A 27,926-nucleotide genomic window follows, 5' to 3' on the forward strand; every position below is an offset into this window, starting at 1 on the left:
GGCTTGACACGTGTGCCTTGCTAGCATTGCCTTAGGTAGAGTCAAGAGCAGAATTTCGGGGCTTTCTGTTAGAGCTCTTCTAGTTTGTATGCGAAGTACATAAGAACATAAGAGAAGCCATATTGGATCAGGCCAATGATGGCCCATCTGGTCGAACGCTCTGTGTCACTCAGTGGCCCAGACCCCAGGAGTATGTTAACTGTGGGGAAACTGAGAAGACTATTCAGATAAGACCAATGTGCCAGAGTGGGTTTTAGGTCATGCTCTATTCGCAGACTTGCTAAAGGTTTTACAACAGTCTCACATTATTTCTTCAGTATAGCTGAATTTATTTGTCAGACTTATACACTCCCTTCGTGCCCCAGTGGGGCATTCGGAGTGGCTTGTGTTACAGAACTGGGTGTTGTGTGAAGAACAGAACAGGAAAGTAGTTGTGGAGCATCATCTCCTTGCTTGAAGGCCAGGGAGAGAGAGGGCCTCCTTTGGGATGCTTTTGGGGTCTGGGAGCTCAAGAACAGGAAACAGAGAGTGAAAGTGGGCACCAAGAGGCAAAGGTGCAGATGCAGGTAATGGAGAAGTGTCAAGAAGGAGAAAGGGCCACCTGGAATGTGGAGCTTCTCAGTGTATACTCTGCAGGGGCTGGGATCAGGAACTCACTCATGTTTCTTTTAAGGCCCTGGAGCACAGGGGTGGTGCTTCTTCACCTTGTTCTTTGCCTGTCTGGGCTTACCAATGCAAAGATGTGTTTACTTGCTGAGTCAGTCTAAGAGTTTTGGGAATGGTACAATAGGAATCAGTCTTCTGCTGATTGTCTGTGTATTGTATGGGGTCCAACGGTTGTATTTTGGAGAAAAAAACGAACTCAGTTTTTCTGTTGGAATTCTAGCTCATGAAAAGAAATGTATCAGTCGAGGAGAAGCATTGGTCCCAACAACCCAGTCTAAACTTTCACGAGTCAGCAGTGGTTTTGGCCTCTCAAAGCTAACTGGATCAAGAAGAAACCGAAAAGAAAGTGGGCTGAACAAACACAATCTGTCCACGCAGGTAGCTTATATTACTTAAAGGCAAAAGATGGCAGAAAGGAAAGCCATTTGTCATATCCTGTGCAGCAGATTACTTGTTTCATGAATTCGATATTTTTGTATGCTGTATCCTGCAAGTAAAAGACAACGGTGATACCGTCACAACCTTAACCCTTGATAGCAGTTAAGCACTTTGAATTTTAGCATGTGGAAAAGAGAAGCCCATTCAAATGTTTTTCTGGATCAGGATATTTTAGAACATTATATTGAGATGGCAAAAATACCAGAGTCACACAAACAATCAAAATGTCTTGAATTTTTGCATGTTCCACATGTGTGTGGGCTGAAAAGAGAAACTTTTCTCTGGATCTCATTATATTGGGTTGGATCCAACTTTTCTGCCCGTGAAAAGGGAAGACCTCCCCCCAAATCTCTTCTGGAGATCAAGTTATGTTGGATAGCCCTGTCTTGGATAGTCCAGGCTAGGCTGATCTTGGGAGCTAAACAGGGTCAGTCTTGGCTAGTATTTGGAAGGACGACCTCCAAGGAACACCAGGGTCACGACACAGAGGCAGTCAATGGCAAACCTCCTCTGAAATGTCTCTTGCCTTAAAAACAAGTCTAGCTGAGCACTTAGTGGTGCATAATGCTAAAAGAGCTAGAACTAGCTGCCAGACAATCTTAAGATCTCCTGGCTATTCTATACAGTGTCATATGATTATTATTATGTTGGGCATGGACTCTAGAGAGGAAAAGGAACTGAGAGCAATTGAGTGAGCTGGATCCAACTTATTTTATTTTATTTAAAATGAGGCACTCAAGGTTGCTTACAAAGTAAAAACAATACAATTGTAAAGACTTAAATTGTCATCAGCATTGAACTCATCAGGGGCAGAAGAAACGTACAGGGTAAAAGCAGTATTCAGCAGCATAAAACAACATTTAAGCAATTTAGCAGGGAACATGAAAGAGCACTCATAAATATATTTGTGTTTTTTGTCATTAGGAAATCTCTCAGTGGATGTTTACGCACATCGCAGTAGTTCGAGACTTGGTAGACATGCAGTATAAAGAATATCAAGAGGTAAATTGGAGCAGTAATCACAGTGCTTTTTTTAAACATGCGTGCATGAATGTAATTTGTAATACTGGTCACCAAATGTAACAGATGGGTCAGTGTTTTTAATTTTCCAATGTTTTGTTAAAATTATATCACTTAGAGAAGCAACAGTTCTGAGTTGCATTTTTGCAGGGGTTTTCAGATGCAGATGTGCAAAAATTTAATTTGAATAGAGGCTGATGCTTTTTTTAAAAATCAGAGGTAGGATATGGCATTTGTTGTGAGGGAGCAAAGAGGAGGACTGTCGTCTCCTGAAACTCTTATCTTCAGTTTCCTGTATTCCATGCAGGGATGAGTCTCTGACTCCAATGAACACAGAGAGAAATTTTTTTCTGTTGCCTGCCTCGGAACAGTGCTGAAACTGCTATGTAACCTTATCTCTGCAAAGAGCTCTTGCATCTCTTGCATCTCTTTGCTCCAAGGCCTTATCAAGGGCTTTCAGCAGAACTGCATAGTACAAGATAGCGCTGCGCTTTCAAATCAGATCCTGTGCTTATTTGACATATGGTTAAGCCTACCGTGGCAGCTAACCCACAGTGTTCTTTATAGCGGCAACAAAATGCATTGAAGTATGTGACTGAGGAGTGGTCTCAAATCGAATACGAGTTGTTACGTGAGAGAGGATTATGGGGCCCTCCCATTGGCTCTCACCTAGACAAATGGATGCTGGAGATGACGGAAGGGCCCTGTCGAATGAGGAAGAAGATGGTGCGGAACGACATGTTCTACATTCAGTATCCTTACATGCCGGATGCTGAACATGAGACCAACATGCTGGTAAGTGCTGTTATGCTGCAGTACTTACTTGTAGTAACTTATAGCAGTAGAATTGTGTTTCATAATGCTCAAAATATGAAATGTTTCACTGGCAGCAACTGTTTGTGGGTGGGCCTGCTGGTGAAAGCTCGTTGATGAGTCTGGTTTCGGGGCAGAATTACTTCATAAAGCCGTATACCTCCATAGTGACTTCCAATTAGGAAGATCGTCACCAAGACTCTAGAGAAGAATTGGGAGATGATACAATAGGGTTGTAGTTTATCCATGCACTACGTGGTGTACAAATCTGCACATCTGACTGTCCTTAGCCAATAAAAGACATACAGCTGGAGTCCAGGTGAAGAAGGAAAGGGGGAGAAATGTTTATTGCAATAACCGGAGAGCAGAGTTAGGCCATAGCCAGCATTGCCAAGCTGCTCTGAATTTTTTCTAAATGGTTACAGTCTTAGAAACACATTGATGACACACCGGCACATGTGATCACATACACATACCAATTGGCTGCAGCCTCCTGCCTAATTTCATTGCGAGAGCCAGCTACACACCGCTGACACACTTTGGCAGCCTGGCATTAGTCGACTGGTTGAACACTGTGGCACAGCAAGAGATTCAATACGTGTGCATCTGCCTTGATCAGATAACTCCAGTTTTGGACTATAAGAACCCCTTACTTCTCTAATGTTACCTAGAAACACCGTAGAAATACAGTAAGGCGCATAGTGCAAGGGTATAGATAAGACTGGTATGTTGGTACTCTTGTCCTTTTTTCTTCTTCTCAGTCAGGCCTAGCTGTGCGTTAAGCCTTAAGGATGTTACTTAAGTGAGCTTGTGGCCTTCTAACTAAAGCTGCATCCCACATAAGGGATAAGACAGGCCTATTGGAATTTGTGACCCACCGAGCCAAATGCAGCCCGTGTGCCATATATTGTACTTTACACCTTTCCCTCCCAAGCAGAACACTTTGAGGCAAGCACCAAAATAAGGAGCTCTCTGACGATCCACTACATAAAAGCTGTTAGGCTACAGACAGCTTAGCAGATCACAAGGTGTCAAAACCTGGCCAAAGAAATTTGGGAAGCTGGAAAAAGTTTAGGGCAAGGCATGGCTCCGGCAAGCATCACGCTTTCAGGAGGAGGACAGAGGGACAGCTCTTCACTGTGTTTGTGGCTTTGTAGAAAGAAACACAGCATTCTAAAAGACTGCTAAATTGAGTCACTGAGAAACCAAGTATCAATAGAATTGCTATAATATATGTACTGGAAAGTGCATGTTATCACCTTTGATGTTACATCATCAGGTTTGCATTAAACCTGAGTTTGGCTTTGTCTTATGCTTAGCAGAGTCTGAGCATTTCGTGAAACTAAGCTACAGACCTCTCTGCTGCTTTTGTGGTTTGCCTCCTCTGGTGCGTGAGGTTTAAAGTTCAGTCTGGTACCAGGGAAGATGCAGATCTTATTTCACTTTTGGCTCGGTTTTGCCCACAGACGGCTGACCGTTCTCTATAGTTGCGTGATGTGTCATGCAGTTCTTTCTCAACGTGAATTTTTGTTCCCTGATATTTCTTGTACTTAATGCCCTATTTTCAGTCTGACTTCTCAAGTAAACCTCCCGAGACACCTGACGATACCATTCCTCAAAAGGTAAAGAAACAAAAACCTCTACCCACAGGGTTGAAAGAATGCGCGAAGGATAGAAACTTCTCTGTGCATGTTAGGCAACCTTAACAAAGGCTTCTATGGTTGGCTTTCCACGTGCTTTTTTCTCAGTTAACTGTTCTTAGGATTAATGATTTTACTGTGAATACCTTTAGAGGATGTGGCTGTGTTCTCTCCAGTCTTCACCTAATCTGACGTCTCTGTAGCTGTTTTCTGTCTGTGCTGCACACTAACAGGCTGTGATGGGCTGTGCTGTCACTGTTCTCACCGTAAAAATGTGTTTCGGCTTGGAATCTGAACTAACGGACTATGACGTATTTAGTAACGGGCAGTTTGACAGTTCGCATGCTGGCTATTTGACTTAAGCGTAGCATTGCGGTGCTGATAAATGGTCTTAGGGCATTGTGGTGGCAATGCAATTGGTGCACCCCCATGCCAAAAGTGTGTCCAAGGTCATATCCAGTACACTGGGACTGTTATTCGTAATTCTCAGCTCTCTTGCCTTCACATCAGCAGAGCTAAATATCTCTATAGGCACGTGGATATGTGTAAAACATACCCCATTTAATTCACAGCAGTCAAAGGACTTCAAAAGTGATCCAAAAATTATACCTGCAAGAACTGACTAAAACCATTTTGCTCTCTTCCGACTGAGCAAAACATTTACTTATTTTACACTATAGCGGCTTCTGTATTTTCGATTTAGGACGAGCGTATTCAATTTATTCAATTTACTGCAGTGGTATTTTGCTTCCAAAATACAGCACTCGGAATGTGGTGGAAAGCTAAAAAGATTCCGCGTTCTACAAATTACATAGGTTCACATTTTTGTAATTTGTAGAACACACTTCCAAAGAGACTCTTGTAATTCTGCCCATCACTAAATATAACATACCTTCACTCATTTTGAACTAGTTGTTTAATCCAGTGTTTTGAAAATCATAAAACCAATGCATTAATTTGTAAGAATTTTAATTGAGGAGTTTTGCCGATTTGTTGGGTTTTATTTTTTCTAGGTAATTTGATTTATATCAGTAGCAATAGTATGATGTACCACCTTATACCAACCGTTAAAGATAAAAAAACCTTAATTTAAAAGCCTGAAGTGTAATTGCAGATTTTTGTAGCCTATAACCATAGAAGAGGAGTTTGGGCTGAATTTTAACCTCCCAGCAGGCTTCAGATGCAACAAAGTGCAGCATCTCTTGTTCCTTTCCTGACCCTTCAATCCTGCTGCCTTTTATTCCCATGAATGCAAGAGGCTTACGATCCACATCAGTGTCTTTTGTCATACTAACATAATTTTAATTGCAACTATCATGTAAATATTTGTGCTGTGGTTATGCACACGCATCCACTGAAGTCACTGACACTTGGAGCTGTTCACTTGGTGTGTTGGGAACATGGCTTGAATGGATCTGTGCGGAATTGGGGGATGGGATTAAATGGTTTTTAGGAGCGATCCATCACCTGCACAGCCCGCAGCTCAACCATATTTACTGTGCTGTCTTGAAGCTGGTTGCTTGGGTTGAGTGATGAACTGAGCCCAAAATGAGGCCGTTTGCCTGGTTGTCCCATGCAGAGCTTCCAAGAAGCACCGAGTGAGTAACAAAGGTGGCGTGAGAGTGTACCAGAACAGAACTTTAGTAAAACATTATGTCATTTCAAGAAAAATAACAACAAACATTTCTTCCTCTTCGATGGTTGAGCTTTAAGGTTTTTGTATAACAAAACTAGAGCTGTGACGAAGTACATTGTATCCTGACATTCCACCCGCCAGTATTCCAATTTGGTCATGATCCATTGGCCCTGATGAAATCTGTAGGATTATAAGGCTGTGAAAACATCTGCAGCATATACACTGTGAAGTAGCACCGAAGGTGAAAAGTGGTTTGGGGCAATTTGTGTCTATGAACAAATTGCGTTTCCATTACTTGAACAATACAGGATAGTTTAATGCAGAGTGATTTCTGTACAGCCTTATCCTTTATGCAAGACAAGCTTGGGGCTTTGTGAGAAATAACAGGAAGGAAGAGCCATGTCTGAAAACCTTTCTTTCTAGGATCATTTGATCTTGAGAAGGCTGATGTGTCTCCCTCCCTCACCATTTTTTCCCTCTTAAACTGGCTTTCAGTTGTCAGTGTTTACAGCTCTTGGAGCTATTCCCCCTGCCTCCAGTTTTGTTCTGGTTAATTTACAAAGTCAATTTTGTGTGTGTGTAGATGTGGGGGAGCTGGTTGAGTGCAACAGAGACCCAAGCCTGGCCTGTTGTTTGCCTGCTGTCATGATTAGCATGGGGGGGGGGGGGGCAGTCACATATTTTACAATTAATCCAAAATATTTTAAAAGATTAACTAAATTAACTGGGTACCACCCGGGAACTTGTGTTAAAAATCAGCTATCAAAGACAGATACGAGTTTGTCAATCCTTTGTGACAGTTTGCAAAACACACTGAATGTGTTTTGATGGGTCTGGGTTGAAATGCTGTTATTTATCCTGCAGCGTACAGTTCTGACCATTGTTTCAGTGGAAGAGTAGCTGCCTTCATTCCAAATGACAGACTACGAAAACTCCAATTAGCTTATAATTGACAGCGACAGGGCTAGACAACAGGCAGGTTCTGAACGGAGTGTATCTAGGATATTATTTTGCTCAGAGAGTGACTCGAGCATTTAATTCAATTATCATTTCAAGAAACCAGCTCGCTACCGAAGAGCTATAAGTTATGACAGCAAAGAATACTACATGCGCCTGGCTTCTGGAAACCCCGCTGTCTTCCAAGATACCATCGAAGAAAGTTCTGAAGGAGAAGCCGCTCAGCAGGAGCCGGAACATGGAGAAGACACAATTGCAAGAGTGAAAGGTTAGCTCTTGGGCAGCAACGTCCTTTTATGCACTTTATAGACTCATTAACGCCTCTGCTGTGTCGAGAAGCAACTGGTTACTTTTTACATCATTCTTGTCGGAGAAAATCCAATTTAGGACCAAGCAGAAGCATTTAACTAGGGGATCTTCCTTTTGACATGAGACCGATCAGGGTAATAACGATACTTTGAAATTTGTCTTCTCTAACTATGAAGGGGAGCTACCCTAAGAAATGACCAGCAGTGGTTTACTGAAGCGTATGCTGCCATCTGATCGCACCATCTTCTCTGTGTGCAAATGCTTCTTCCCTTTTGATACAGTATATTTATCCTTTCCTTTATTTGCTGCCTCTCCCTCCTGTTTGGTGTAGCTTTAAATACTTGAGACCCGAAGGGAACAGTCACTTTTGTTATTTGCAGGCCAAGATTCTTAGGATTTACATTTTCTCTTAAGGGCTGGACAGGGATTTGTCTCTCTCTCGTTGTTATCCCACCTTCCTCCAAGGAGCTTGGTGTAGCATACAGGGGCTTAACATCTTATCCCCTCTTAATTACTCTGTGAAGTATATTAGACTGAGAGCATGTGGTTTGCCTGGTCTACCCTCACTAAAAAAAAGGTAAAGGCAAGCACCAGTCATTTCCGACTCTGGGGTGATGTCGTATCACGACATTTTTACAGGGTAGTTTGCCATTGCCTTCCCCAATCATTTACACTTCCCCCCCAGCAAGCTGGGTACTCATTTTACTGACCTCGGAAGGATGAAAGGCTGAATCAACCTTGAGCCTGCTACCTGAACCCAGCCTCCGCCGGGATCGAACTCAGGTCGTGAGCAGAGCTTAGGACAGCAGTGCTGCAGCTTTACCACTCTGCACCACGGGGCTGCAGTTCAGTGGCAGAGCCTCTACTTGGCATGCAGACGCTCCCAAGTTCAGTCCCTGAGATCTCCAGTTAAAAGGGATCTGGCAGTAAGTGGTGAGAAAGACCTCCGCCTGGGATCATAGGGAGCCCCTGCCAGTCAGAGCAGACCATACTGACCTTGATGGACCTATGGTCTGATTCAGCAAAAGGCAGCTTTATGTGTTGTTTGTAGCTGAGTAAGATTTGGGCGGTCCTGGTTTAGGTAGCTCAGCCTCACATTGGTGCCACTTGTTAAATGGAGATACAGCGACCGCAGAATTACTGGCAGGATAAACCAAATTAGGGAATGAATAAACCAAATAAGGAAATGCTGTCTGCTTAGCGTTCTTTTTTGGGGGGGGGGCACGTTATAAGTATAAAATAAGAGTGTTGTAGGTCTTTATTTGAATTGATTATTTTGCAGAGCTGCTTGTACACTCAGTGCGGCTGATTGACGGAGGCCAATATGCTGCTGACCCATTCTGTTTCTTCGGTTCAGGTCTTGTTAAACCACCCCTGAAGAGGTCTCGTTCGGCTCCTGACGGCGGAGATGAGGAGAACCAGGAGCAGCTGCAGGATCAGATTGCCGAGAGTAGCTCCATAGATGAAGAGGAGAAAACTGATAACACAACTCTGCTCCGACTGCTAGAAGAAGGGGAAAAGGTACATGGCTTCTAGCATCTCATGCTTTTTAGTGCTCAGCATTACCAGATCTAATTTTTTTAAATAAATAAATAAGGATGTACTCTTTTGAATTGCCATTATTCACACTTTAGAAACAAAGCTTGCTATCTGTTTGGCACAGGAGGCACACATGTGGCTCTTTCACACATAAAGTGTGACTCTCAAAGTCCCCACCATCCCATTGGCTGACTTGGAAAAGGTATCTCTTTCTTTAAATCACTTCTCCAAGCCAGCTGACAGCTTGGAGAATGCATTTAGAGTTGCTTTCTTTCCACCTCTCCTTCCCTCTTCCCTCCCCATCTGTTTTTCTTCCTTCCTCCCTCCCTCCCTCGTTAAGTAAGTTTGGCCACCCCCTGGTTTGGCACATGGTTTCTTGAGTCTGTTGGGTTTACACATTCCAAATTGTTGTTCAGCCAATCTCAAAGGAATAGAACAAGAATGTTTTGCACCCAAAAATGAAAGGCAAGCCTACTGGGGTGCTGGATGTGCTCCCAGCATGTCTGGTCACATACAACTTTAATCTCCCTCCCCCTCCCTTTAGATTGCTGCCACACTAAAATCTTCCTAAGTGGACACTGCAGGGGAAATTGGACATTCGGACTAAAAAGATTGGCTATGCTTGGAATAGGGAATAGAAGGTGAGGCTGAGAAGGTTCTGAGGGAAAAGTGACTGGCCCAAGGTCAACCAGCAGGCCTCATGTCTCAAAGCGGCTTGCAATCGCTTCCTCTCCCCACACTAGGCATCTTGTGAGGCAGGGGGGACTGAGAGAACTCTGAGAGAACTGTGGCTGGCCCAGGGTTTCATGTGAAGGAGGAGTGGGGAATCAAACCAGGCTCTGCAGATTAGAGTCCACTGCCACACCACACTAGCTGTTTAAAATGCTAGATGGTCAAGCTTTTAAATAGTCATGCAGTAAATTCTTTTTAAAAGTTTCCTTTACTGTTGTTTCTGTATTGAATATATATATATTGTTTCCAGTTGTGCATGTAAGCTTTCATCTAAATATATAAAATTCAAAAGAATATATATATTCTTTTGAGATAGTACATCACTTTAGGATAAGAAAGATGATGATTATAAACCATTATTCAACCCCAAATTGAGACTGAGCATCCAGATCCATTTCTTGGCCAGCCTTGTTATTCAGTCCCCTTAAAGGTTCTTTAATCCATTTGAAAAAGTTCATGGTTTTGGTAGCTTTTGAGAGCATGGAAAGGATCAAGATACGTTTAATCCTCTCCTTTGGTTTATTATCACGCTATTATTTAAGCTCATTCTCATGACTGAATCCTTCCTCTGTGTTATGTGTCTGACTGCATTAAGATTCATTTTTTAAAGTATTATTATAAATGAACATTATGAGCTTTTGCACAGTTTATTTATCTTCGGGCATAAGGGGAAACATATGGGAGGGGGATTACCAGTTTTCAGATAATCAAATATAATTTATATCAGTCCCCAGTGCCTTTGAATTTCAGATGAAAATCTGGTAAGACTTTGTTTGTAGGTTCCTAGGAATCAGCATGACACTGCTGGGGAAAGAGTCTTCAGATTTTGTTGGCTCTTCTCGAATGTCAGATTGAGCATGTTATAAATAGATCTCTTGTGGAGACTTGCTGTCTTTTCTATTCATCCTTGCTTAGTGTCATTGTGGCTTCCAAGTTCCTTGTGACATGAAAGGCAGAGCCCCCCAGTGCTACCGACAAAAGAAAGTCACAACTGGAAAGGTGTTCTATGAACTGGAAGAATTACTTTCCTTTCCTTTTTTTTTTTTTTTTAGTTTGGAAGACGTAAAAAAGATCCTTTGCTCCTGTGGTGTAACTTATAAGTAAACCTTTTCAATGGAAGGGTGGAATTGAATTTGTTTGTTTTTTTTCTTTTTGTTTAAAGAGCAACACGACAACAGGGGATTGGCTAAGGTCCCATTGGTACTGGGGAGCCAGTTTGCTGTAGTGGTTAAATGTGCGGACTCTTACCTGGGAGAACCGGGTTTGATTCCCCACTCCTCCACTTGCACCTGCTAGCATGGCCTTGGGTCAGCCATAGCTCTGGCAGAGGTTGTCCTTGAAAGGGCAGCTGCTGTGAGAGCCCTCTCCAGCCCCACCCACCTCACAGGGTGTCTGTTGTGGGGGAGGAAGGTAAAGGAGATTGTGAGCCGCTCTGAGACTCTTTGGAGTGGAGGGCAGGATATAAATCCAATATCTTCTTCTACTGCTTGGGTTCTCCCTTATTAATAGGGTTGCAAACTTCCCAGTAGTGGCTGGAGATCTCCTGGGATTACAGCTGCTCCCCAGGCAACAGAGAAAATGGAGAAAATGGCCACTTTGGACGGTAGACTCTATGACATTTTACCCCATAGAAGTCCCTCCCCTCCCCCAACCCTGCCCTCAGCTCCAGCTGCCAAGTCTCCTAATAAGTAGGGTTCTAGCCCGGAGCTTGGAACCCTTCTTATTAAGGACTTAACCTTAATGAAGGAACATTCCTTGGATTTTATTACAGATTCAACACATGTACCGCTGTGCACGAGTTCAAGGCTTAGACACCAGTGAGGGGCTGCTTCTCTTTGGTAAAGAGCACTTCTACGTTATCGATGGATTCACAATGACTGCCACCAGGGAAATACGGGACATTGAGACCTTACCTCCAAAGTAAGTAGATTACTCAAGAGGTGGCAAATCTGTTTAAAAGGCAGGAGAGGGGGGGGGAAAGAGTCTGTGAAAATCAGACGTTCTCAAAGGCATGAGAAAGCTCCAATTTCTGCTGTTAGTGCAGCTTGAAAGACATAATCACATCTAAGCAGAATAATGTGAAATCAGATCTTAGTCCCCAAATCCCAATTAAAGTAGTATGATTTTGGCAACATATTGAGCATTGCTGTTAAAGCTAATATAATGAGTGTGACCATAAAAGATTGGTGAGGAAAAACTAGAATTGCTTAATAGAATCTATGATCTACAGTTTTTCTCAGCCCGTGGTGTATTTCCATTCCAACTGTGTAATAGAAGCGTGGCCAGCCTCCAGGTGGCCTGGAAATCTCCCAGAATTCTCTCCAGACTGGGGAATTCAGTTCCTTTGGGCAGGTGGGGCAAATGGTAGCTTTAGAAGGCACTATGTATGGCACTATGCCCGGCCCTCCCCACACTCCACCCCTAAATCTCCAGAGCTGGATGTTCCTGAATTGCATTCTTAGCAAATGATGCTAACTTTAATGAAAATCCGAATAGATTATATAGTGTTATTTTCTCCTCTTCTCTACAGTATGCACGAGCCAATTATACCTAGGGGAGCACGACAGGGCCCAAGTCAATTGAAAAGAACATGCAGTATTTTTGCATATGAAGATATCAAGGAGGTGCACAAAAGACGATATCTGTTACAGGTGATGCCACTGTTGCTGAATTTTTTCTATTGGGGAAAGCAGTTTTATTTATTTATTTTATTCCGCCCTTTCCCAGACGGGCTCAGGGCGGATAACAACATTTTAAGAACAGTAAAACAACAGTTAAAACCAATAAAAGTGAATAATACAGTCTGGCAGCTCAGTTGGGCACATCATAATATACTGAGAGTCTCAGACATCAGATAGTATAAGTAATATTTTTAATATCTGGGCATTGAGAATCACTTTCCTGTGTGCTTCAAGTGGAAGAAGCTACTACAAAGAGGAATCTATCTATATATACCTTTGGAAAGTGTAAGACTGGGGAAGGCAATGGCAAACTACCCCGTAAAAAGTCTGCCGTGAAAACGTTGTGAAAGAAACGTCACCCCAGAGTTGGAAACGACTGGTGCTTGCACAGGGGACCTTTCCTTTTTCCTTTTGTAAATGCTTTTGTTTGGAAGCCAACAAATTTCATTCTTATAAAAAAAAAGTTTGACAGAAGCAACAGAGATAATTTTAAACATCTGTTTGACTATTCACCACTGATTCAAGCAAAGGGGAGGTCATAAATCGATTGCGCAGATTAAAAAAAAAATTAAAAATTCTTCTGGGCCCCATAGTAGCCCACAGCAGTCTTTTTAATGTCCTGCTGACAACTTTTAAAATAACTTGCTATTTCATTGCAGCCAATTGCTGTCGAAGTGTTCTCGGGAGATGGACGCAACTACCTTCTCGCTTTTCAGAAAGGGGTTAGAAATAAAGTCTACCAAAGGTATTATAAACTGGTTTTCAGTTGTCTTTCAGTAAATATTGTATACATCAGGGGTGTCAAACATATGGCCATGAACTGTCCCATACAGGTCTTTTATCTGGCCTGCAAGCAACTGCTTATTAACTTTGTTGTCAGATGTCCGAGGTTGTGCATTACGTCCCTGTATGCTGTCCCAGTGCTCATAAGTAGTGAGCAGTGAAAGTGGGAGGCTGGGCATCGGGGAAGACACTTTAAGGAAATGCTGCAAGAGTGTTAATGTTTAAAGCATGTTTGTATTTTGAGTAAAAAGTAATATCGTTAATTGGGTTCGCCTGTGTGTTTTATAAAAAAAAAGTTAATATCTCCATTATCTGGCATTACATTTTATGGGTACAAACAAAGATCAGTGGTACAAAGAAAGATCAATGCAGTGTAATTCCAAAATTATAACTAAAGCATTATATATTTTAAATTCTCATTCATTCTGCTTTCATGTACTTCAAAGATACGATAATAACTAGGGGTGTGCAAAAAAAAAAAAATTCAACATTACACGGATTCGGAAGTATACGGGGGAAAAAAAATCGGAATCCCCGTATACTGCTGAATACCGCATTCGGAATAGCCTCATATACGGTAGATGCGCGGCTATTTCCGAATATACGGCCCTATTATACCCTATGGGCCATTGAAATCAATGGCAAATAGGGTATATTTGAAGCCGCCTGGAGGGGAGGGGGTTTGAGGGAGAGCCCCCAAATTTGCAGCGGACCTGCAGGGGACTCTCCCTCCAACCCCCCCCCCAAGTACCAAAAAGATTGGGCCAGGGGATCCCGTTCCAGGGGCACCCAAAGAGGGTGCCCCTATTCCATCATTATACCCTATGGGCCATTGAAATCAATGGCAACATAGGGCATAATTAGAGGCTACTGGGGGGCAGGGGGTTTGAGGGAGAGCCCCCAAATTTGCAGGGGACCTGCAGGGGACTCTCCCCTCCAACCCCCCCAAGTTCCAAAAAGATTGGGCCAGGGGGTCTTTGTCTTTGGGCTCCCCAAAAGGCCCATTGCCAACAATGATGGGGAAAGCCCAATTAGCCACTTCCTCACTGTAATTGTCGTGGGAAAAGTGTCTCTGGGGAGCAGGGGGTTTTGAGGAGAGCCCCCCAAACTGCTGTGCAGCTTCAGGGCACTGTCCCACACAAAACCCACAAGGCCAAAAAAAATTGGACCAGGGGATCCAATTCCTCGGGCACCCAAAGCCAAACCTAACCACATCAGAGAATCTCTATAGGACCCAAATGCACTACATCCCTCTATCTACTCTATGAACCCTGCAGGCCTGGAAGCAATATAAACCCAGTTGCCAACGTCACTGCCACACAAAACACAATCTGCTCAAGGTCTGCTCTGCAGACCTGGCTGCAGCAAACCCAGATGCCAGCTCTCCAGCCCTGCCCCAAACAACACGGGGAGAGCTGGCCAACCACAGCAAGCCTGCTGGCTCTGGTTCTCTCACCCAGGTGCCAGCTTCCCTGCCACAGAACACACAATCTACAGATGCCAGCTCTCCAGCCCTGCCCCAAACAACACGGAGAGAGCTGGCCAACCACAACAAGCCTGCTGGTTCTAGGTCTCTCACCCAGGTGCCAGCTTCCCTGCCACAGAACACACAATCTACTCTATAAAAACAAGAAAGTGACCCAGCCCACACACACCCTCGCCAACCCCCACACCAACCAGAGGTAATTTAAAAAAACCAAAACAAAACCAGCAGAATCACAAAAGGCCAAGTGTTAAAAAAGTGGCCTTTTCACCAACAAGAAAGCTCAGGCCAAATAAGTCAGTGTGAGAGATTGTGCTGCTGCTGGCTGGCCCTTGGCTTCAGCTGCTGCTCTCTCACTCAACCTTACCAGACTTCCCTGGACTAGAGAAGACAAGGTAAGACAGTCTTGGGGTTCTTGTTTTTGCAATGCATTTTGCAAATGCATGCTTTGGATTGGCTGCTGGGGCTCCTCTTCCCCCTCCCCCCCTCCCTGATCCCAGGGAGGCTATGGGAGAGGCGGGAAGAGGCCACTAAAGGTGGGAAAGTAGGCAAGCAGCTCCACTGAGGCTGCAGAAGCTACTTTCCTGCCTTTTCCATTGACAGCCGTATACTTCCGAATAGCTATTCGGCAGTATACGGCGAGCCGTATTCGGCTGCCGCATAATAGGCGGCAATGGGAATCGGCTATGGCCAATTCCGTATACAGCCGAATCAGTGTTGATTCGGCTGTATATACGGTTCGGCCGAACCGAATGCACACCCCTAATAATAACCTGCACTTAGTCAATACAAACAATATATCCTTCAGGTTAATAAATTGTACATGTCTTATAATAATTCATTCATTTACAGTGAAGTTCATCGTTAGCCTTGAACCATATATCCAGACCAAAAAATAATTCATTCAGGAAATAAAGTCCTTCAAACCGCGTAGTTGATTTCTGAATATCCAAAATGATCCAAGAAAATCCAGATGAAGACTCCAGAATGTGCTCTTTGTTTTGTATTATCTTTAACTAATGGGCACTAAGAATTATATATTACTTGCTGATGAACTTAATCTTCATTTCACATACTTAATGAGGATTAAATTCATCTTAATAATTAATGAGTTAATAATCGATGCATGCATGACCCGGCCCAACAAAACAACATTTATATCAGATCCAGCCCTTGTAACAAATGAGTTTGACCCTTCTGGACGATTCTGACAAAAAATCCTAAACAGGCTAGGAAGCGTAGCAGTCAGGGCCTAAAATAATAGGTCCTTTCATGGATCAGTAGTTGAACAGAACTAGAAGAAGAAGAAGACCGTAGATTTATATCCCGCCCTTCTCTCTGAATCAGAGTCTCAGAGCAGCCTACAATCTCCTTTATCTTCTTCCCCTACAACAGTCACCCTGTGAGGTGGGTAGGGCTGGGAGAGCTCTCCTAGAAGCTGCCCTTTCAAGGATAGCTCTTCCAGAGCTATGGCTGACCCAAGGCCATTCCAGCAAGTGCAAGTGGAGGAGTGGGGAATCAAACCTGGTTCTCCCAGATAAGAGTCCATACACTTAACCAATACACCAAACTGGCTCTATGGACAAAAATTAGTAATAGGAAATGGTTTGCTCCAGCCATCAAGATGATGCAAAGCCTGTTTAAGCCTCAACCCTGTATTCAGGGATAAAAATATTTTCCAGATGGCATTAATTATTCTGGGTAGTAAAAGCTCTAGGCTGACTGAAGACGGGGAGGAGGGGCAGAGGGGAGGCAGACTAAGGGCTTTTCGAGTTCTCTTCCTCATTTGTGTGTTCCTCTTGCTTTGACTCTCCCCCCCCCCCCCCCGCCCGCTGTTCATTCCTTGTTTCTCTTTCTCTAATGGTTAGTTCAATACTGCATTGGTTTATGTCTGGCTTTAAACTGAAGTTTTTAATGCTTCAGGGACATAAATGATCTGAAACTGAATTAGCCACTAGAGGGAGCAAAATACGTGCAAAACAGACACACACACCCCTCCCTCCAAAAAGCAACAGGAACTCACTGGTGAGGAGAATGGGAATGCGGAAAGACCTGAGGTGAATGAGCAGCAATTCTACAATGATTTACATGTTCTCAATACATGTGCATTTGTTTCTCACTTGTAATGAGCAAGTCACATGCGTCCCCCAGTTTAGATAACATCAGCTCTGAAGATTGAAGTGTACATTTTACTACTTTTTTTTTTGCAGTACATAGTATATATGTAACAATTGAAAATAGGAACAGTGGCCTAATTAAGGTGCTAAGTAATTGGCAGTAGCCACCATATTAGGCTACATTCAGATCTCACAGCCCCCTGAAATTAAACTTGTGCGGCATAAATACCTGCTGTACCTGTATGTGCCACTTGCTCCTTGCACTCTTTATGCCAAGGTACTTGTTACAGATCTTGCTGCAATACTATCTTAAGCCAAGAAGAAATGTGGGGTAAAATTATTTCAATAAGTAAGACACGATCAAGCTCCTGTATTTGATACCCAAATACAGGAGTGAATTGGAGGTTGTTTAGTCTAGGCAAGCTGGGATTCTAAACTGAGATTTAACCCAGGTTTGGAATTCTGGTTTGTGAGGAAAAGCAAACTCCAGTTTACCAAGGAGTCTCCTTAGAACATCTCAGCATACTGAGGTTTGAGCACATGAAGTTGCCTTCATACTGAATCGGTATATTTATCCATAAAGATTTCATAGTGAATCAGTATATTGATCCATAAAGTTGTGTGTTCTGATTAGGATAGCCATATCCACACTGGAGACCGGGTGGGGTGGGTCTGCCCCTCACTGCCAGTCAGCTGCCTGGCCGGTGGGACTTACCAGCAGCAGGGGAGGCCTATACCAGGATTTCAGCGTTGTCACCACATTGCTTGCAATGACACAGAGATGCTGGTATAGACCTTCCCTACTGCTGCTGAGTCCCACCACACTGCCTGCTGGTTGCCTAACTCTGACTGGCAGTGGCTTTCTTAGGATCTCAGGTAAAGGTCTTTCACGTCACCTCCTACCTGATCCATTTAACTGGAGATGCCAGGGATTGAACCTGGGACCTTCTGCATGCAAAGCAGATGCTGTGTCACTCAGCCACAGCCTTGATCAGACTAGGATGTGTTCAGTCAAGCTCTGTGCATTAGAGGGGTTGGGGTGGGGTGTATGCATAAGCACAGCAAAAAACTGTACTGATGTGTAATAGAAGTTTGCTGCTTTTCTGATGTCTGAACATAGAGTCTAAGTCTAATTGGAGCATGTACCCCACCCCTTTTACTATTATTATCTTAATTTTGTAAAAAATATTAAATAAAATAATAAAACAATACAATAATATATAATATATAATATAATAAACAAAAGACAAAAAGAAAAACATAAAAGAAAGCATAAACTTGGTACTTTGAAGCTATAGTTACAGGCGCAATAATATATCTAGAAATAAATGAAGCTTTTATACAGATTTTTCTGCTCTGCCATATAGCTCAAAAGTGGATACCATATTGCTGTTTTCATACTGAGTAACTATTATGTTAATTTTTGAAAAGGTTTTTGGCTGTAGTTCCATCTTTAACCGACAGCTCAGAATCTGTGTCCGGACAGCGACCCAACACCAGCGTAGAGCAAGGGTGAGCATTTGTGCTTTGTTTTATGCATTTGGAAGTAAATGCTGGTTTTAATCAGTCATCTGCTTCATCCAGATTTTGCAAAGGTTGAGCCTTCTGTTTTTTTCCTCTTTCTCCCACATAGATAACGTGTATTTTCCTGAGTAATAAATAAAGGGGAGTTGAAGAAGAAGGAAGGCAGAAATATACATGCAATCCTAATTTGTCACAGTCTCCTCGAAGTCTGTTGGCTGGGCTGTTTCTTCACAGAAGCAATATATTAATTTTGGAAAGAGTTCTTGGAAAGGGATTCCCATAATTTTAAGAAGCCCGAGGTCCTGTTGCAAAGCTCCAGAGGGCTCCAGTATTCAGAAGGAGCTGCCAAATTAGGAGGGCCCCCCCCATTCTGTTCATTATTGAGAATGATTCCAGATGTGAAAAGCTGTTTGTTTTTAACTATATTTTAAGTATTACATTTCTGCCAATGTAAAATATGAAAACAAACAATGCAGAAGCCAAGAAAAGTGGATGAAACAGCAGAATTCCTCCATGCTATTGATGGTCTCTTTGAGAATGAACGGTGTGAACTCTCCAGCCATGTGTGTTTCCCTGCGCAGTGAACTAAGGGAAGGGCATTTATTAAGTTATCTAGTTGTTTTTGCCAAGAGCTGTTGATGAAAGTAGGTCAGACTAAGGCCTTTTCCCTGTGGCTTCTTTTCCCCAAGTTCGATGTGCTTGGGAAGTGGTTTTTTGTTTTGTTTTTTTCTGCTTCTCCACAGCATTTTGGTACACCTCCCAGATTTCCTTCCGCTTTTCGCCGATCTTTCCTAAGCCTGTTTTGATGCAAAGTATCGGGAACGGTTACAGCAAACCCGGGATGGCTGTGATGCTGATGAGTTTTCCTAGTCCCACAGCAGCCATTTTACTTGCTCTTCTCTGCAAGGCAGACATTTCCTCACCTTGCTGTTGGGGACTTCTTTTGTTTTGTTTTGTTTTTCACTCAGTGATCAGGTTCTCTGAATTCTCAGATATCATTTTTTTAAAAGAGTAAGTCTACTGCTTTTTGTTGCAGAGATATAAGAGGAAAGGTGTATTTTTGCAGTGAAAGTAATTAGAGAGAATGCTGGGAATTTGGAGAACCTGGGAGGGCAGTTGATGCTGGGAGGCTGGTGCAGGGATGCTGCAGAGAATCTGGCCTGTGGAAGCCTCCTTGCTGCAGTACTGTATCAGCAACTGCAGCCACAGTTGAAAATTCACACAAGCGTGTCCTCATGTGCAAAGCACCTGAGAGGATGTTGCTTTTTCAAGACTGCCCAGTGAGGTTCTTTAGTGGCTAGGTGGAGAGCTGGATCTGTGACACATCTTTACAGAACATAGATACAGTAACAGCTGTAATTTAATGGATTAAAATGAAGAGAGTCCACTTTACATATATTAACAGACACAAGGGCCAAACTGGAATGACAAGCTTAGTTTATATGGTTACCATTTGTTTAATTCTAAGGGGAAACATAGTGAAGGAAATAAATATGTAAAATTGGGAGATTGATGTGCAGATGTACCCTTCTTAATTGTGAAATGCTAAGAGCGTTCTTTGTTGACATACATATGTAGTGCTGGGTGTTACACTACATTGTTGTGACACATCTTTACAGAACATAGATACAGTAACAGCTGTGATTTAATGGATTAAAATAAAGAGAGTCCACTTTACATATATTAACTTGCATGTATCTATTGCAGAAATACTGACTGTTTCTGATTTTTCATAGGTCTGGCTTGCTGAGCACTCTAGTTGGGGAAAAATCTGTCACACAAAGGTGGGAGGTAAGCAGAAAATGTAGCTTAGTTTCCTGTTTCCTATGTGGGAAAAGTGGAGTACGTGGACATGAATTCTTGTGTCCAAATGTTCTGCTACATTTCTCGTTTCCATATTTTGTTAAGAAGTAGACAACTTCCTAAAAATTAGATAAACCTGAGAGCAACCTCACCAGAGGACTTAGAAGTTGTAAGTTTCCTTATTAGAAAATGAATTGAAATGCTGTTGTTTTTTTTTTTTGCTTTAATCTCTACAAAGAGGGGTGAAATCAGTAATTTCCAGTACTTGATGCATTTAAACACTTTGGCTGGCCGATCCTATAATGACCTTATGCAGTATCCTGTTTTCCCGTGGATTCTTGCAGACTATGATTCAGAGGTAAACACAAAACTGTCTCTTTTTATGCTTGATCTTGTCAGTAAGGTTCACCATTTATAAAATCTGTTTTTGGGAAGCCTAAAATCCCAACATTTAAAAGTAGCCTGAATTAGGTCTGGAAAAATGCTTAATTAGTTGGCTAGAAGCATGATGCTAATACCCAAGAATCAGCCCTGACCTAAATTTTGTGATGTGGAATTATATATTGAAATTAAAGGCCTAACTTTTAACTAGATGAGTGTTCGTTCATTCATTTATGAATGAAATAAGCTCTTCGAAGGGGCTGGTGGACCCAAGTGAAGTAATCATGACAAAATTATTGTATAATATGATTAATTTTTCCAAATCACTTCCCATTAGGTTTGGAGACTGGCAGGCATTAGGAACTGTGCTGCTGATTGCTGCTTAAATGTTATAGTGCTTAGATATGAAATATGGATCTAGACTGGCAGTGGTTTGTAAGCAATGATACCAAAATCTTTGCCTCAGTAGGGGAAGGTTATCTTATAAGCTGCTGGAGCAGTTAGATTGTAAAGTATTTTTTTAAAAAAAATCAAGAACTAGAAACTTTTTGTGCATGGAACAGGGGCCACTGGGGGTGTGTGGTGGGGAGGTATTTGTGGATTTCCTGCATTGTTTGGTCCCTTCCAACCCTATGATTCTATGAAATTACAGACGCAAGGGCCAAACCAGAATGACAAGCTTAGTTTATATTGTCACCATTTTTTTAATTCTAAGGGGAAACATAGTGAAGAAAATAAATATGTCAGATTTGGAGATTGATGGGCAGATGTACCCTTAATTGTGGAATGCTGAGAGTATTCTTTATTGACATACATATGTAGTGAGTCACAAATATGTTTCATGGTCAGGAAAGTGTGAATCAATGAGAAATCCTCTCCAAGAATTGACTTTCGTTTTTGCTTGGCTCTTGGCTTAAAGGAGCTGGACCTTACCAACCCCAAGACGTTCAGAACCCTGTCTAAACCAATGGGGGCACAGACAGAGGAAAGGTTAGCTCAGTATAAGAAGCGCTACAAAGACTGGGAAGATCCTAATGGTAAGTCCATTGTGCATAAGGGTGTGAAGGATGTGACTCTACCTAATAGTGCAGTGCTAATTGCATTGATTGCGAAGACCTTAGAACACAGCCTACAAATTAATATATAGCCATTGACTTTTTCAGCTTCAGCTGTTCTCCTTTACGCATGTTGTACATGTAAGAGAGATCTGTAGAGGTATTTGCACAAGATAAAACTTTTGCTACTACCTTCCCATAATCGTTCTGCTAATGCATCTCTGCAGCTGTATCAAGGCCAAGTATCTCTGTTACTGCACAGATACTCTAGAGGAAAATAAGTAGTCCTGAAACTACAAGGATAAGATACCTCAATAAACTTATTAACCCAATGGATGTGTGTGCGCGTTGTGTGCTGTCACGTCACTTCTGACTTACAGCAACTCTATGACTGAATATCCTCCAAAACATCCTATTCTTAACAGCCTTGCTCGGATCTTGCAGACTGAGGGCCGTGGCTTCCTTGATTGAGTCGGTCCATTTCATGTTGGGTCCTCCTTTAACCCAAATACCACACCGTCACACAGCAGAGGCCTAGGAGGGCCTTCTGCTGGCTGCCACCACTCTGGTGACGGTCTGCATGGGAGAGCCCACAGCATCCAACCACCCCTGTTTTCCTTATTAGTAAACACCTCTTAACCGCAACCAAGGAGACTTGAGGACCCAGGCAGTTAAACAACAGCAACAATTTATTTACAGTGCTCAAACAATAATGTAGGTGATAAACATGTAGTGCAATAGTGAAATATGTATACAGTAAAGGTGGTGTAAAACAAAAAGAAAAGCCCTAAGACAACTTGCTAAAAGTTCCCTTCTCTAATACCAAACTCACCCCTTGGATAAGCGATCTCTCCTGCTGCCTTCTCTCCTGCAGCCTTTTCTGAGAGAACACACCCTGTCTGTGTTTGGTCCTTTTAAGCTTTCCTCCCAGGTCCCATCCCTTGCCACGCAACTGGAGGGCCAGAGGGGATCCTGGGAAATGTAGGCCCTCTATAGCTACTCCTAGTCAGGCTTCTCTGGAGCCTGTAGGCCTCATTAGACTTATCATCATGACACACAGCTAAATGCTTTCTTTGTGCCCAGCAGCAACAAAAGTGTAGGACAGACATGGGAATATTAATTGAAGAAACATAAAGATCTTTCCCCCTCCCTCTTCCAAATGTGGGGATTTCAAAAAGGCAGCTCTTAATTGGATGGTGAAAGGTAGGATATGAGCCAGGGGTGGCCAAACTGTGGCTCAGGAGCCGCATGTGACTCTTTAATACATATTGTGTGGCTCTCAAAGCTCCCCAGCTCCATTGACTGGCTTGGAGAAGATATTTCTCTCTTTAAATCACTTCTCCAAGCCAAGTCAACCGATAGCTTGGAGAATGCATTTCAATTTAAAGTTGCTTTCTTTCCCCTTCCCCCATCTGTTTTCCTTCCCTCCCTCCCTCCCCCCCCCCCTCTCTCTCTCTCTCTCTCTCTCTGCGGCTCTTGAACATCTGACATTTATACTATGTGGCTCTTACATTAAGCAGGTTGGCCACCCCTGATATAAGCTATCAGTCATCACCATTTTTTGAAGACTCAGATTGCAGCAAAGATGTTTGGATAGCTGTGGAGGTTGTAGGGAATGGGGCATTAGTTCAGTTCTTATGACATGGTTCAGATGTAACAAAAAGCCATAGCATATTTAACTGTGGCTAGGTTGGGGAACAAGGACTTGACTCAGTCCTGGTTTGTCTTGGCAAATTCCAGTTGCAGCAACTCTGTCTTCCCTCCATCTTCTTTGCAGTGACCTGGCTGCGGTCCCTGCCCGCATTTCAACACCACCCAGCTTCTCTTGAGTCACTAAGGGACCAGCCCTAAGCAGTTCTGCTCAGATGCAAGTCTATTCAATGGGACTTGTTTCAAGAAAATGTTCTCAGGACTTTAATCTGTCAGTTATCATTGACCGGTGGCCCTGTGGAGGCAGGAAAGTCACTCTCCCAGCAAGACAGCAGCAATTGGTTCATGGCCCCTTAACTGATTTTCTTTTTAAATTCTCCCTTTATCACAACTAAATCATAAGAATAAAACCACATGCTATATCAGTGGCACTAGTCACTGTTTAAAATAGCAAAAATGGATAAGAATGCACATGATATATGTTGCACATGATATATATGTATATAACCATCTGCATATGTGATGGACATACAGATAGGCAAAGAATTATTAGTTGTCAGTTGTAGAGCATTTGAAAATTGGACTGGGTAAAGATTTTCCATCTTCAGCTGAAGTTATCCTATTAAGCTATACAGCTATGTTCCCAAAGGAAATGCGGAATGTTACTCTGTGCTTGTTAATTGCAGCTAGAATTGTCCTTCTGTGTTATTCTCATCTGAATTATGATACAGCTTCTAGCAAATAGCTCCTTCAAGCATTCTTACAGAATGGGTAACCAAAAAGATTTGGGGGGGAGGGGCGGGAATTGCCTATGTAAGTATCAGTGTCAATTACAAAAATAAATAAATAAAATCTAAAATTAAGTCACTAAAACTTCAAATTATGAATATTCATCCGTTTTGGTTTCATATGTAAGTACCTTCCTGATATACAGATAAACTGAAATGGATGGATTTCGATACAAAGATTTTACTATTTACAGTTTCAACTATTTACTATTTACAGTTCCAACTATTTACTATTTAAAGTTGCTATTTAATATATAATTTAAACTTTTTTGTATTTGACATGGATATTTCCATAGACGAGGTTTTTCTTTTTTCAACTTTTTGGGGTACCCGGTTTGTTCCGAGTTGAAATTCTCCTTACCTTCTTTGTTCATTTTGCTATTCTCTTGAGTAATCCTTTGCCCAGAAAGCTGTGCAAAGGAGGTGGCATTTGAGTAGGCTTGGATTGTTAGGCAAGAGCAAGAGAAACTCCCTTATTTCTTCTGTAGGTAGAAATAAGGTATTTCTGTTGGTATTTCTTCTGCAAAAAAATAAAACAAAGGAGCTCCTTTCCATTGCATTTGGGCCTCCCTCTTTTTCCCCACTTCCTCCTCCTCTTAAAAAGATAGCCTGACCAATAAGCAGCTGTGGTATTGTTGGCTTGACACACCTTTGAAATAGAGTGTTACTGCCCACTGTGGGCTGCTGCTATAAGGAGTGAGTCAGGTCTCCCAAAGAAAGCTTGTAATTGTCCTTGGTAGGCCTCAAGTGTTATGACGCACAACTCTCTTGTTGTGGCAGGTCTGAGAGCAATGGGATGGCCTTTTGTTTTGTTTTTTAGTTGACTCTTCCTTTTTTGCGGGGACTTTAAATGGCATCACAGGCTGATAATGAGCTGAGCTGTAGCTGATTCGTTCAGTCTGCAGCAGTTTGTGGTGATTCAGCCGTCTTGCTATTGTTATCCTGGGCCAACTTGCTCAGTCACTTTTCCCCTTTAATCTGATTTACTCATGGCTGCACATCCAACCCAGGCAGTCTCGGTATTGCTAGTTGGGGAGATGGGAACAGGTGTATTGTTTGCTTAAGGAGTTTTGTCTTATTCAGTTGAGGAAGCTCTGCTGTATAACTTAATCAACCCATAGAAGCCTGGTGGCTTCCAGTGATTTGTGGAAATGTTACAACACTAAATCACCTGATAAAGATGCTAAAGAAGCCAAAAGAGATGGCAAAAGGTGCTAAAGAAGCCATACGTTCAGCAGCACATACTGTGGCTAATTTGAAGTACAGCTTGAAAACTTTATAAAAATATTTGTTACCTTGCTAGGCAAATTACTTGATCACCAGTTAATGGATTGCTCCCAGTGTAAGCAGCTGCAGTGTTAAATCATAAAAATGTAAATAGCTATCAGTGTCTTATTGTCACAGTTCTGCATTAAAAAAAAAAAGAAGTAATTTAGTATGGCCTAATTTATGGGCATTTCCTTTTCAATTACTGCATTCATTTCCCCCCCTTTCAGGTGAGACGCCAGCATATCATTATGGGACACACTATTCATCTGCAATGATAGTAGCTTCGTATCTTGTGCGAATGGAGCCCTTCACACAGATATTTTTAAGGCTGCAGGTATGACGTGCACTTCTGAAACCTTTGCCCCTTCTTGGCTGTAAGACCCAACATGTGACGACAGTGGCTGCGACTCAGATGTAGATCATCTGTTTGATATGCAGAAAGTCCCAAGTGCAATTCCTGGCCTCTCCAGTTGAAAGGACCAGGTAGTAGAGCAGGTGATGGGAAAGGCCTCTAACTGAAACCTTAAGAGAGCCCCTGCTAGTCTAGGTAGGCCATAGTGTCCTTGAGGAAGTGAGCAGTGACTCATGAAAGCTCCTACCCTGCCATGAATTTTGTTATTTAAGGTATGACTGGACTCTTGCTCTTTTCTATTGATGGACCAAGGATCTGATTCAGAATAAGGCAGCGTTGTGTGCCATTTAATAAACAAACCTCCCCACCCCACCCCCACACACACATCTGACACTTATGTTGTAGTCCTCATGGCTGCCACACTAGTGTGCTCAAGGGAATATGGCCACTGTGCTTGTTGCTTTGGTATGTTGGCAGCTTAATTTGAATGCTTCCGTTTGAAGATGATTGTGCTCATCTACGAAAGCTTAAGTCTGTACGCTGCCCCAAGACTCTTGTTTGTTTCTGCTGCAGTAGGCTAATCTGACTACCTTTATAGACTTTAAACATGGCATGAGCAGTGTCAATATTGTAGGAGTAAAAGTGGTCTTGCAAGCATTTTGTTTGAACAAGATCTAAGTTTGAATTTTCATGAAAACGCAGAATACCTCTGATGATAAGCTTTTGGGAAAGCATTTGGCCAGTTTAGTAGATGGGTTTTTCTGGCTTTTTCCATGCTTTGTTGCAAAGCATTTTGATTCAACAAAATTATATAACTTTAAAAAGTGGTAAATGCTGCTTAAGACCAAGGTCTGCATTGTCTATTCCAATCGGATTGAGCGATCAAATCCACGGGTGAGATTTCTTTGACTGCAGCCTGCGACCTTTAAAAAGGAAAAAATGTTTACTAAAATACATGCCCAAGTTCACTAGAGCACAAAGCTTTGGGAAACTATCAAACTGCTACATGGTATTACAGAACTAATAAAAGAAACCTAGTAAACATAATAAAAACATATGTGGCTAACTGAGTGGTATAGTCACTGGCGTTACTTCACATTCCCTTTTATGGAATAGCTACAAGCTGACAGGAACTTTTAAAAAAGAGGCTGGTCAGGACTTCACTCCACTACTTCTCTGGGTTCCCTAGCCCTTCTGTTTGTTATTGACAGTCTGTTCAGAGCTTCCTGTCCCAGGGAGGAGGGCTAAACTTTAATTTTTCATGGAACTGGGAGTGGATTCCCGCCTTCTCTCCAATCAAATTAAGATGCACACCCCAACTTTTTATGACCCTACTCACTGTATTCAAAAAGCCATCTATCTTGCCTCTTCCTGAGCAGTGCGCAAATGGTCATTACCATGCTGCTAATCTGTCTCCTTAAAGGAAACTCATCTCCCAGGCAGCAGTTTGAGAAGTTTGTAATTCCAGCCCCAGAAAGAGACTCTTTTTCCTGAAACCAGGACCTCCAAGGATTAAAGGATCCTTGCATCTATCACAACAGGGCTGGCACACACAACCCCTCCCCAGCCATGGTGTTTTGTTTTGTTGTTGTTTTCACTCTTGATTCATAGTTGTGATGACCAGCCCAGCCAGCTCCCACGATGTAATGAAAAATGTGTCTCTTTTTGTTCTAAAGGGCGGCCATTTTGACCTGGCTGATAGGATGTTCCACAGCGTGCGTGAAGCCTGGTACTCTGCCTCCAAGCACAACATGGCAGATGTCAAGGAGCTCATCCCAGAATTTTTCTACCTCCCAGAGTTATTGCTCAATTCCAACAACTTTGATCTAGGTGGGGAAAGTGGCTTCTGATCTCCTTACTGTTCCTTTCTGATGCATACCTTGCTGAATAATGGTTATAATTTTGTTACATGTGTTTAGTAACAATATATCCTACAACTGTTAACAGGAGAGCATGCTTATAAGACTGATATCAGAGTTGGAGTGCTTGCCTGAACTGTATACTCAATAGTCCATAGCAGTAGTGGCCAAACTGTGACTTGGGAGTCACATGTGGCTCTTTCACACATATTGTGTGGCTCTAAGAGCTTTCTTTCCACCTCTTCCACCTCTCCATCCCCCCTCCCCCATCTATTTATTTCCTTCCTTCCTTCCCTTCCTTTTTATGGGAAGGCTGTTTACGGGAAAAGGCGGAACATAAGCCTACTAAATAAAATAAATTTCCTTCCTTCCTTTCTTCCCTTCCTTTCCTTGTCTTAGGGCTCTCAAACCTCTGACATTCATGTCTTGAG

At 42.5% G+C, this 27,926-nt stretch overlaps 1 protein-coding gene across 4 annotated transcripts in view; it reads left to right on the forward strand.

Moving 5' to 3' along the window:
* WDFY3 (WD repeat and FYVE domain containing 3) overlaps positions 1-27,926 on the forward strand; it is a 212,536-nt gene that overhangs the window by 165,277 nt on the left and 19,333 nt on the right. For 3 of the 4 annotated variants that reach the window (XM_060247100.1, XM_060247101.1, XM_060247103.1), the window contains 15 exons: positions 887-1,044; positions 2,029-2,106; positions 2,692-2,919; positions 4,506-4,559; positions 7,270-7,438; positions 8,837-9,000; positions 11,522-11,670; positions 12,281-12,401; positions 13,091-13,176; positions 18,246-18,326; positions 20,075-20,129; positions 20,380-20,499; positions 21,442-21,559; positions 25,512-25,618; positions 27,313-27,466. In XM_060247100.1, coding sequence (XP_060103083.1) covers positions 887-1,044; positions 2,029-2,106; positions 2,692-2,919; positions 4,506-4,559; positions 7,270-7,438; positions 8,837-9,000; positions 11,522-11,670; positions 12,281-12,401; positions 13,091-13,176; positions 18,246-18,326; positions 20,075-20,129; positions 20,380-20,499; positions 21,442-21,559; positions 25,512-25,618; positions 27,313-27,466 — 1,842 coding nt within the window. The remainder of the gene's footprint in view (positions 1-886; positions 1,045-2,028; positions 2,107-2,691; positions 2,920-4,505; positions 4,560-7,269; positions 7,439-8,836; positions 9,001-11,521; positions 11,671-12,280; positions 12,402-13,090; positions 13,177-18,245; positions 18,327-20,074; positions 20,130-20,379; positions 20,500-21,441; positions 21,560-25,511; positions 25,619-27,312; positions 27,467-27,926) is intronic. The other variant, XM_060247102.1, reaches the window with a different exon arrangement.

This window comes from Heteronotia binoei, chromosome 9 (genome assembly GCF_032191835.1).
Source record: "Heteronotia binoei isolate CCM8104 ecotype False Entrance Well chromosome 9, APGP_CSIRO_Hbin_v1, whole genome shotgun sequence".
Classification (NCBI taxonomy): domain Eukaryota; kingdom Metazoa; phylum Chordata; class Lepidosauria; order Squamata; family Gekkonidae; genus Heteronotia; species Heteronotia binoei.